The following is a 12,316-nucleotide window of genomic DNA, read 5'->3' on the forward strand; positions in this document are numbered from 1 at the left end:
ATGGCGGCTCTCTCCTCTCTGCTGGGTTCAGCTGCTCGTCTCGGTCTCCTCACACCGTCACCGTCTCTGACACCGTCTCGGTTCCGGTGTTGGGAGCTCGCCGTTTGCAGACGGATAAAATGGCTCTCCCTGTCCGTCCAACGGTGTTACTCGTCGGTAAGGGTGTTCAGTTTACGTTGTTTCTGCTCACCTCAGGCTGGGTGTGAGATTACTGCAGACTGTTAAACTATCTCGTCGGTAAGGTGAAGTCCTCCATTATTCAGAGCGGTGTGTTTCCTCACCTGGCTGACTAAACTAGTGTTGTAGGAGCCTCAGATCAGATCAGATCAGATCACACTGTAGGGCTGACACCCAGCTGCTCTGGATGTGGCTCACTGCTCTCACACTGCACTAAGCTACAGGGGGAGGAACAATACACTATTATTAAGTTACAATACTGAAGTTTTCTTTTGTTTACAATATATTATTCCCAAAGACTCAAATAAAGTCTTCTAAGTGAAGTTTAGAATGATTTGAAAACGGCTAATCATCAATCAGTCACCATATTTATTGAACTGAAAGTATAGTAGACACCACCTAATCATAACTTTGCCAATACCTACACAACCTACCTTTTTTTTCTTTCTTTTTTTTTTATACATGTGACACATAATGTCACCAGGAAAGAATTTAGATCTCTTGCAACCATAGTGGTGAATTTGGAGGTGTAAAAACTGCCATTGTCCAGTACTCTAATATCCAACAGTAACATGTTTAAAGGTCCCATATCGTGCTCATGTTCAGGTTCATACTTGTATTTTGTGTTTCTACTAGAACATGTTTACATGCTGTAATGTTCAAAAAACCCTTTATTTTCCTCATACTGTCTGCCTGAATATACCTGTATTCATGCTCTGTCTGAAACACTCCGTTTTAGTCCATGTTTACTTCCTGTCAGTGGATGTTATTTACATCCACTGCAACAGAAAATAAACTGGGACACATTTAGACTGTTTATGTTTAAAACCGTGTGATGATCTAAATATTGTATATTTGTGACATCACAAATGGACAGAAAACCTAATGGCTTGTTTCAAACTCACAATTTCTGAACAAGGGCTTTGTGTATTTCTCCATATATTGAGCGTTTTGATAGTTTAACAGTATTTATATAGAACTTAAACCTGCTTTATAGTATAAAAGAGATGAAAATCTCTCTTTTTACAATATGGGACCTCTAACACTAGGAGGCTTCATATCACTTACTCCCATATTAAACTGCATTAGCTTACGCTTTGAGAAATAATCTATGTCACTTTATATTACAAAAATACAATCATCCTCAGTTATTACAGATGAATTTTGACATAACAGGGAACAGCTATACAGCAGTTCACTGAGCGGTTTACAAGCTACACGTTCAGTGTCTCGCCCCAGTGACTCTTGCAAAAATAGGATACAAAAATATTAGGGCTGTCAATCGATTTAAAATATTTAATATTCGATTAAGCGCATGTCCATAGTTAAACACGATTAATCGCACATTTTTTAACTACTCAGAATGTACCTTAAAGGGACATTTGTCAAGTATTTAATACTCTTCTCAACATGGGAGTGTTGAGTGTTGTCACCCTCACAGGTACTGCATTTAGCATAAAAAATATGCTCAAATCATAACATGGCAAACTGCAGCCCAACAGGCAACAACAGCTGTCAGTGTGTCAGTGTGCTGACTTGACTATGACTTGCCCCAAACTGCATGTGATTATCATAAAGTGGGCATGTCTGTAAAGGGGAGACTCTTGGGTCTGACCTCTGACCTCACATATCTTGAGGTCAGAGGTCAAGGGACCCCTTTGAATATGGCCATACCAGTTGCCAGCTAGTATGACACGGTTGGTACCAATGGATTCCTTTGGTTTTGTAGTTGCATATAATGCCAGTATCTTCACTCTAGCTTTAAATCTGAGCCCGCTACAATCGTAAAATTGCAAGTTATGTTAACGAAATTAGTGGCGTTAAATCAAATTTTCGTTGACGTGTTATCTTGTTAACTTTGACAGCCCTAAAGAATATAGATTTGAACAGCAATGGCCCCTGCAATTTGCAAGCTTATGGTTACAGTCTTAAAAAGTCTTTCCACAGTTTATAAAGTTGTTTTATTTCAGGACACTTCACACTCATCAGTTGATCCCCTCAGCTCTGGACTTGAGAGGTACAAGGACTTGCAGAAGTATTTCAACAGGAGACTGAAGGCAACGAACCGCAGGTTCTCCAACATACCTGATCACTCAGCGGTAAGGCCTGCCTTCTGCTTCAGCTTTTTGTTCTGATTTTGAATATGACATCCACATGTCAGGAACACGGGGTGCATTTCTGTGTGGGATGAGTACGATTTGGAAGACATCCAGCAGTAGCTAACTTGATGCATTTGTGAAATTCCAAATTATTATTTTTTTTACAATTCACTGTGATATCTGGCACAGGTCTGTGGACACCACCATGTGTATTTCATTGAGGGTGATGGCATCTACAGAATGGACCAGAGACAAAGTAAGCAGAAAACATGACTGTAGATCGACTACTAATGTTAACAACTCATAAAGCCAGAAACTTGGGAACAGAGATATGGCAGCTTATTACTGCCACACTAGGAAAAAAAAGAAGGATCACTATCACATTATAACGTGAAAAGCGTATTGTTATACCGAGATGTTTTTCTCGCTATAACAACAAGATACTTTCACGTTATTACGACACACAAACTTTCATGATATAACAAGAAAAGTTTCTCAAAACTTTTCACGTCATTACGTGATACCGATTATTTTTTCTTTTTTTTTCAAAAAAAATATTTCAAAAATATTAGGCAAACCAAAAACAAGATTACAAAACTGCAGTACCATTTTCTTATATAACCCCATTTTCACGTCTGCAACTGCAAGTTTTTATTTCCATTATTAGGAATAGAGTTATTCCCACTTTTGTGAATGACTCAGTTTCCTCTCCCCGTTTTGTAGGTGAGCCGGCGCCAGAGCAGGTGCTAAATCTAGGACAAGTCTCTGGACAGGAGGAGAAGACAGGACTTGATAATGAAGAGAGGAAGCAGAGGATTCAGTGGACCGTCCAGAGAATACGTCTGTCCCCACAGGAAAAGCATCTGGCTGCCACGCTGAAAACTACTCACAGAGAAGAACTGAGGTGGAAAAAGGATAGAATTAAACCTACAAAATATCCTTTTATTTGGCAGCAATGTTTTTTTGATTGTTTTGTTTTTTTAAATTAACACTGTTACAGTTACTGAATGAATAATTGGATGACTGTCCTTTGACAATCCAGGTGTGTGGTTGTGAGGCTTGGAAAGAGAGATTTCTCTCCTCTGGATCCCCCACATGTCGTATTCACACTGGACAAAGTCTTCAGCTTTGGTACGTTTTAAAGGGACTGTTTGTAACTTCTTACACGTATAAATCATTGCGGGTCGGTGCCCCATGTGCGCTTGCGTGTGGCTACGCTGTTCAGACTCAGACTCCAACACAAACTACACGGAAGCACCAAAACCTCTTGGTTGTATCTAGTGAAGCCCGTCTGTTAAACAGTGTTGGCCGCGGTCGGAGGACGCGGATGAGACCGTAGCTTTGGTCTCCAGGACCGGAGTCTCTGCTGTACTCTGCTCCTCTGCCTGCTTGCCTTCACTCACACACCGCGCTCCTTCTCGCTCTTTCACTCCACTCTCACGTGCATGCGTGCACACTCCACACTGCAGAAGAGTTAGTTTAGCTCTGAGAATATCTAGTGAATCAGTGGACGTTTGTGCAGAAATAACTGCTGCAGCTCCTCCAGACCAACAGAGGTTTCCCGTGTCTTGTGAAGTGACGGGGCTCTGCAGAGAGAAACGTTATCGTCTCCGACCAAAACTCCGGTGTCTCCCCGGTCGGGAGGCTGAGGCAGGAAAAGCCAACACTAGGATCAGCAGTGATTTATGAAGAGACCTTCGTCTGGTCAGCTAACATTACTGCCAAGCAGCTGAAATATAGAGTGATATTGTGCTTTTAGCTGACGTGTGTCACCTCACTGTGTTGCGCGATGCTCGTTCATGTCTATGTAGAGCGAGCACAAGCGCTAGCAACAAGACGCTGTCTTTCGTTGACTAAACGGCCACAGGTGTCACTGTTAACAAGACATTTCTGATTCTTAAAAACAGTCCCTTTTAAGTAGTTGCTTGTAAAAAATGTAATTCAGTAACAATAGAGGTAATACTGCACTGGCTAAAATAAAAGGATGCTTTGTGCACGTCTGTGTCTGCATGGGTGAAGAGTGGGCCACAGACGAGGTCCTGTTTTACACGACTCTGGAGGGTCTACGCTGCAGTGGAGTGTTTCGGCTGGACCTGACCTCCAGCGGAAGCAGGATAACTTCTGTGTATGAGGAAACACATCCCGAGTAAGTGGAAGTAATGTTATACCTAAGCCGTCTCTGCTCCCACACCATAACCTCTAACTGATACACCAAACATCTCCCCAGTGTGTTTGTGGAGGTTGCCCTTTCCAGAGACGGACAGCTACTGAGCATCAACTGCAACAGCAGGAGCAGTTCAGAGGTGCTGCTGATTGATAGAACAACATCCCATTTAGAGCCATTCCTGGTCCAGCCACGCCAGCTGGACCTCCTGTACCACGTGGAGCACTGGAGAAAGTGTCTGATTATACTGACTAATACAGGGCCTGGACAAGAATATCAGGTACACAGCTTATACACTTAGAAACACACACTGTTTATTCACCTTATGCTGCCTGGCCCATTATTTCACTTCTGGTTCGAACACAGTTGTATTGATTTAGAAGTTTAGCGCCAGCAGTGCTATTAAGAAGCTACACGGCGGCGATCGGATGGTTTTACCAGAGACGGTTTTACCAGAGACGGTTTTACAATGGGCCTACCATAGACATTAGCCATCGTTGACTGGGAGAACGACATAGGAAAATGGCCTGAGCTCACATACGGGGACATTTGTAGTGTCTCGTGGTTTAGATGGCTCCACTGTGAGGAGCTGACATGCAGGCCTATTCTGGATGACGTATTGCCTGTCTGATGTATCACCAAATTGCTAGCTATAAATGGCTATATAGCCACTTGCTATCTGCTAGCTATCTGTCGCCAAATGGGTGATTCTTGATTTAATTAACTTTATCAGTATTGTGTTTAGTACCTGATTGTTAAATCTGCAGTGTGGACCTGTGTCTACCCCTTCTAGCAGTGAGAGTAATTAAAAACACTGACGTGCTTTTGTACGCCAATCGGCTCGTCTCACACAGCCAGCAGCTCCCAAAACATCGGCGCAAATTTCCAAATTTATTTGGCTAAACTGATCACATATTGGAAATCTGAATGGTTACTTTCTCGCCTGAAAAAACATTAAAACTTCATAACAGTTTTTTTTTTTAAGGCTTAAAAACAGCTTTTTGGCAAGTAAAGGATGATAACCATAGATGTGTTCAACACTGTCGACAGGAGACGCTAAATAAAATAATGGCACTTCTGCTCTACACAGAAACGAGAACACAACATGACGCAGTGCGGAAGCACCCTAGTTCAGGCAAAGAATAAGGTGAATAGGGTACATACATTTTCACCCTATACATTTTATAAACATCTGCTGTGGCCCTGCTTGACACACACTGCTGCTCTCATTATTATCAGCAATATTTATATTATAATTACTGCAACTATCACTGCTGTTATTGTTGCTATTATTATGATCATCCTATTATATCCACTGCTACTTATTATTCTCTCTCTCTCTCTCTCTCTCTCTCTCTCTCTCTCTCTCTCTCTCTCTCTCTCTCTCTCTCTCTCTCTCTCTCTCTCTCTCTCTCTCTCTCTCTCTCTCTCTCTCTCTCTCTCTCTCTCTCTCTCTCTCTCTCTCTCTCTCTCTCTCTCTCCTGCTCTATATGAAAAGTTTCTTGTTATGATTTGAAGCTATGAAAAAATAAATTGATTTGATACATTTCACATAAATAAATGTTTTCAAAAGGTTTTGGTATGTTGAGACCCTTTAATGTGTCCTGTCTCCTGTTTGGACTGGAAGTAGTTGGTCCCTATTAGCAACCTGATTCTGCTGTGGTAACTTGCAGAGAATTACATTTGGAAGGAGACAAAACATGCTGATGAATATTTTATGTATTCAAAAACTAGGTGGTACAGGCCCCTCTCTCAGATCCATCCATGGTCTCCTGGGTGCCTTTGTTTTCCCCTGAACCTGGCACTGTGCTCAAAGACATGGACGTGGTCGGAGACCACTGCGTGATGGTCGCGAGAACACCGGCCGGTGAACTCGCCCTGATCGTAGTCCCACTGACCCGTCCCAAGGAGGCATATGCTGTACAGGTCAGTGTGACCGAAAACTCTACTTACTTCCTTGCTGGCGTGCTTACTATTAGTGATGTAACTTGCTTCTTTACCATTTTGCTTGCTCGTGGTCTTGTTTGTCTGTTAAATTGCTTGATATTTTTAGATAGATAGTCTTTATTGTCCCAGAGGGGAAATTTGTTTTCACAAGAAGAAGAGCTAGATGCTCGAAACATCACCGGTAGTAATCAATTAAATATTCATGGGAGCAGTATCTAGCGTGTGGACTCGATTAATCGATTAGTTGTTTGCTCTATAAAATGTCAGAAAATGGTGAAAAATGTCGATCAGTGTTTCCCAAAGAACCAAGAGGACGTCCTCAAATGTCTTGTTTTGTCTACAACTCCAAGACATTCAGTTTACTGTCATAGAGGAGTAAATAAACCAGAAAATATTCACATTTAAGAAGCTGTAATCAGAGAATTTAGAATTTATTTTCTTAAGAAATTAAGAAAACTGATTTAATTTATCAAAATAGTTATGCCTATTTCTCTCCTAAATGTTTTCAGAATCATCTTGTAGTGAACTGTTTAGCTGTAAAATGAGAAAGTTTGTGACCCGGCAGCCATGTTGAGATCTCTTCAAGGAATACCAAGCAGCGCTCACATGACCGGAGCACAGCCAATAGGTGGAAACGCTCTCTCTCTCTGAAATGACCTGTGATTGGTCAAAGTCTCCCGTCACGGGCTAGATTTTCTAAATCCTGAAAACAGAGCCATGAGGAGGAGCAGAAGTCTAGTTATCTCTCAGAACACTTGAATTACAATATGCTGAAAGGTTATTATGGAATTTTAGCCCAATGATGCCAAAAATATTCTACCTACTGCCACTTCAATTTAATAGATGTCAACTAATCGATTAATTGTTGCAGTTCTAGTCCGAACTCCAGTTTTTCCATCTTTTACATGTTTTTTAAACATACAAATATCCACACAACACCAAACAGATATGCAAAATACATGAAATATACACTTTTATGTATTAATCTCATAATCTCATTTCATATATCTACCCTCCCAAGCTCCCCTCCTGGGCCTGTGCCATCCAAACCAAGAAACCAGGCATGGCAGACCAACGCAGTGTGTTGGAGTTCTGGATTTCATCTCCAGTCCACTTCCCAGTGCCCTACTGTCTACACCCTGAGGACGGGCTACTTTTATCAGGCACCAAAGATGGGTCCTCCCCAGAGAACCAGGGCAATTATACCACCACACGCTTAGAGGCCCGCAACCAGGTGAGTACACTCGACTTAAAAGACGCATGCACACACTCTGAAACAATATCAGCAGGGAGCATTTTATATTAAGACTCAAGTTTCCACTGATAAAGCTCTTTTGTGCAACTAGCCACCAGAGACAGAAGACCTCAATAGTACACACACTCTGTCACGCACACATAGAACCCAGCATACAGAAGGGCAGACGATGACGTTTGCAAGACACATTTCTAAGACTTGTTTCAAGATCATTTAACATTAAGTAACGTCTAAAGCCGGGTTTCCACCAAAAGGTCTGTGGACTTTTTAGTCCCTGGAACTACTTTTTAAGGAATTAAAAGGTTCCTTGAGCCCACTGTTGTCTGCATTTCCACCGCGGTCTAAAGACCTGCGAAGATTAGGCAAATTAGTCCGCTGAAAAAGCAACATGACATGTGACGAGGGCTGCTGGTGGTCACAACAGTAAACACACTGCAGCCTGCAGTCCAGTGTGTTGCCCGTTTCATCTAAAAAAACACGTTGGACAAAAATAAACGATGGCATTTACTGCTGCATATATTTACTGATGCACGTTGGATGTAATAAATGAAACGCAGCGGAGGAAAGGGATGTTTTATAACGTTAACGCATTGAAACAATCAGAAAAGAGCTTTTCTTTCTCTCATTCACATCTCTCTCGCGATCTATTTCTCTTTTTCTCTGTCTTTTTGAAAATGAATCAGGAAGCCGACAGCAGACCCTAACTTTACTTTTAATGTTATCAAATAAAAATAAATGTTCTCCCACCCTGAAATGGTTCTAAATCGATACTAGAGTACTTCCTTGTTTATGAATGAAGCGGTACAGTTGAAGCAGCAGTATTGTGTGTGTGTGTGTGTGTGTGTGTGTGTGTGTGTGTGTGTGTGTGTGTGTGTGTGTGTGTGTGTGTGTGTGTGTGTGTTTGACCAATCAGCGACGGTCATCCCTGCAAACCCCAGCCCCAAAAATTCTGGTACTTTCAGAACGTACTACCCCCTGACCAGTACTACCCTCTGACCAAGGCCTTTTTGGGGGTAAAAAGGCCTCCTAAAATGCCCCAGTAACCTAATTTAGACCCTAGTCCCTGCGTTCCTCAAAAGGTTCCTATAGTTCTGGGGGAAAGTTCCTGCGGTCGAAACAGGGCTTTATAAGATGCATGCACACACACTGAAACAGTATCAACAGGGAGCTAAGCATTTTGTATTAAGTTTCACTGGTAAAGCTCTTTTGCCAACCAGTCATCAGACCTCAATAGTACACACTCTATCATGCACACATACACCTAGAACCCAACATACAGAAGGGCAGGTGATGACGTTTGCCAGACACATTTCTAGGACTTGTTTCAAGATCATTTAGCTCTTAGTAACATCTCTGCCTCTCCTCTGTAGGACGGTACCTTGGTGCCAGTGACACTGTTTCATTCAGTACCCGTGGAGGGTTTGAGTCAGGCGCCACTACTGGTCCATGTCTACGGAGCTTATGGCCGAGATCTCAACATGGAGTTCTGTCCAGAGAAAAGGCTGCTGCTGGAGCAGGGCTGGGCTCTGGCCTACTGCCACATCAGGTAATATATATTACCTTCTCCAGCAGCATAAAAACTAACCTGACTGGCTCAGCAGGGTATTTGGGGATGAGAGGCATGTTGTGTGCATGTCTGTGAGAGCTAATTAAGTCTGGAATCCAAACCTGTGACATTTACTTTTACACCTACCCAGAGGGGGAGGAGAGCGGGGTCTGTCCTGGCAAAGACAAGCTCGTGTGGAGGGGAAGCAGAGGGGAGTGGAGGACCTCCATGCCTGTCTCCATCACCTTTTCTCTTTAGGAGTCTCCTCTCCGTCACTCACTGCCCTCACAGCCTGCAGTGCTGGGGCCGTGCCAGTGGGAGCGCTGTGCAACAGACACCCACACATGATGCGGGCTGTCACACTGCAGGTAAGTGTGTAGCTTTTAGTGTTAGACTATGTAAGAATATTAGGGACTCTGTTTGTTCAAGAGCACTTTTAACAGAGCAGGCATTTGCCAATATGCAAGGGTTATATATTAGGGCTGTCAATCAATTAAAATATTTAATCACGATTAATCGCATAGTTGTCCATAATTAATTGCACATTTTTTATCTGTTCAAAATGTACCTTAAATGGAGATTTGTCAAGTATTTAATACTCTTATCAACATGGGAGTGGACAAATATGCTGCTTTATGCAAATATATGTATATATTTATTATTGGAAATCAATTAACAACACAAAACAATGACAAATATTGTCCAGAAACCCTTATGCCGGGATCAGACTACACAATATTCTTGTCTTTGACGATGGTCACCATGTCAGATCTAACGATCACAGCGCCATAAACTCTTGCAGTGTCTTGGTCGGGTGACTGGCAAGACTACACGTATGACCACGACCAATCACGGCACGTCGTATTCCACGATCGTGCGCGAGTTCAGACGTCATCGGGGAGGCGGTTGAAGCAACTGTCAATCACGGGGACAGAAGCGTTGTGTGATGCTGGTGGTCTTGTGTTGCGAAAAGAAAAAGAAAAGAAAGAAAAAAGGGTTGTGGATGCACTCCTGGGTGGCACAGAGAGGACGGTATGGGCTGTCCATACTTCAGTCAGTTTCGTTGTCTCACATGACAGCAGTAAACTCGACATCCCTCCTCTTTTTCTCCATGTTAGTTTATTACCAAGTGACCTGACGTCGGTTGTCGTGTACTATGACACACTACATGAGATAAGAGGATCGTTTTTCGCACACGACACTCATTTATCGTTCCCGATCCCCTACGATGGCCGCGTCGGATCACAATCGGGCTGATATCGTGTAGTCTGAACCGGGCATTACAGGTACTGCATTTAGCATAAAAAATATGCTCAAATCATAACATGGCAAAAACAGGCAACAACAGCTGTCAGTGTGTCAGTGTGCTGACTTGACTATGACTTGCCCCAAACTGCATGTGATTATCATAAAGTGGGCATGTCTGTAAAGAGGAGACTCGTGGGTACCCATAGAACCCATTTACATTCACATATCTGGAGGTCAGAGGTCAAGGGACCCCTTTGAAATTGGCCATGACCGTTTTTCTTCGCTGAAATTTAGCGCAAGTTTGGAACGTTATTTAGCCTCCTTCGCGAAAAACTAGTATGGTTGGCACCAATGGATTCCTTAGGTTTTTAATTTCATATGATGCCAGTATCTTCACTCTAGCTTTAGTGTTAAATTAGTGGCATCAAAACAAATTAGCGTTATTGTGTTAACTTTGACAGCCCTATTAAATAAAGATTGAAGGGCAGTCTCCCTACTCATCACACCACAGCGTACACACACACACACAGTCATCTCGTTTCCTGTGTTCAGGCTCCTTTCCTGGATGTGTTGGGAACTATGGAGGATCCCAGCCTGCCTCTAACTGTGGAGGATAGAGAAGAATGGGGGAACCCAGTAGAAAACCCAAAACATAGACTCACCATCTCCTCCTACTGTCCCCTTCACAACATTACCCCTCAGGTATGGAGACTGTGAAAGGAAAACATGCATTTTGGCTTGTATCTTTACTGTGAGTTCATATTTTATTATGAGATTCAATCTGACTTATAGGCTACAATGGAGTTTTACTCTTATTCAATTTTTCCCTGCAATGTAAATTGGCCTGTTCTGGTAGGTATCAGACTATGTTCAAAAACCCATTATAAATTCCCATGACCCACAGTTTGGTCCAGAGCCAGTGTTTGAATAGCACTCTTTGTGTGTGTGTGTGTGTGTGTGTGTGTGTGTGTGTGTGTGTGTGTGTGTGTGTGTGTTTGTGTGACCCAGTGCTACCCGTCCATTCTGCTGACGGCCTACAGCGGTGATGCCAGGGTTCCTCTGGCAGGTGTCCTCAAATACACCGAGCAGCTAAAAAACGCCATCCATACACACTTCACCATGACATCAAAGTCAGGTACGTGCACACATAACACTCTCACACATGCAACATCATCACAACAACTTAAAGCTGCAGTCGGTTTTTAAACAATTATGATAAAGTTATTTTTATAAAGCTGTCACTACATCCTGACAGTAGTGCATGAGACAGGTAGTCTATGAAAAAAAATCATGCTCCTCTCTGTCCTCCTAGTGCTCCTAATGGCATTTGCAAGAGTTCAGCATGCGCAAAGGAAAACAACCAATCAGAGCTGAGCAGTCTCTGGGCAGCTGTCAATCACTGCTCACAAAACTCGCAGACTTTGATCAAACTGTCAAACTAGGCAGCGCTTATCAAATTCTGTTACTGTAATGTCTATTTATCGCCTCAAATGTTTTCAGAAACTTATTCTATTGCGCTTTCACAAGCAACAGTCCGTTTGGCGAGTCCGAATCAGAGTGGGATTGATACTTTTGGTTTGTTTTCTTTTTAGTCTGGTTTGGTTTCACAGTGCACAAATTAAAACGGACCAAATTTTAAAAATGATTTGCTGAGGGGTGTGTAGGATATGAAGGAGCAAATTTATCTTTTTCATCTTGAGAGCTGACACTTCTATGCCGGGATTCGGAGAGTTTAAAATATCGCTGTCAAAGTTTTTTCACTTTGACTGGGCACTGATCTACTGAGCGCACAAATCCCTTCTTTTCCAGTTTATCTCTAGTGCTTTTATACACGTCACTATTTTTGTGGGCTTTAGCTATCATATTCTGTGTGTTCTCTT

The 12,316-nt window shown here is 42.5% G+C and overlaps 1 protein-coding gene across 2 annotated transcripts in view; it reads left to right on the top strand.

The window, feature by feature from the left end:
• prepl (prolyl endopeptidase like) overlaps positions 1-12,316 on the top strand; it is a 17,625-nt gene continuing 5,309 nt past the window's right edge. The window contains exons 1-13 of one of the 2 annotated variants that reach the window (XM_074645507.1): positions 1-156; positions 2,148-2,276; positions 2,466-2,532; positions 3,000-3,180; positions 3,319-3,407; positions 4,296-4,422; positions 4,504-4,720; positions 6,175-6,366; positions 7,409-7,621; positions 9,013-9,188; positions 9,340-9,556; positions 10,989-11,138; positions 11,445-11,575. In XM_074645507.1, coding sequence (XP_074501608.1) covers positions 1-156; positions 2,148-2,276; positions 2,466-2,532; positions 3,000-3,180; positions 3,319-3,407; positions 4,296-4,422; positions 4,504-4,720; positions 6,175-6,366; positions 7,409-7,621; positions 9,013-9,188; positions 9,340-9,556; positions 10,989-11,138; positions 11,445-11,575 — 2,045 coding nt within the window. The remainder of the gene's footprint in view (positions 157-2,147; positions 2,277-2,465; positions 2,533-2,999; positions 3,181-3,318; positions 3,408-4,295; positions 4,423-4,503; positions 4,721-6,174; positions 6,367-7,408; positions 7,622-9,012; positions 9,189-9,339; positions 9,557-10,988; positions 11,139-11,444; positions 11,576-12,316) is intronic. The other variant, XM_074645508.1, reaches the window with a different exon arrangement.

The sequence above is a fragment of the Sebastes fasciatus genome, chromosome 9 (genome assembly GCF_043250625.1).
Source record: "Sebastes fasciatus isolate fSebFas1 chromosome 9, fSebFas1.pri, whole genome shotgun sequence".
NCBI classification, from domain to species: Eukaryota; Metazoa; Chordata; class Actinopteri; order Perciformes; family Sebastidae; genus Sebastes; species Sebastes fasciatus.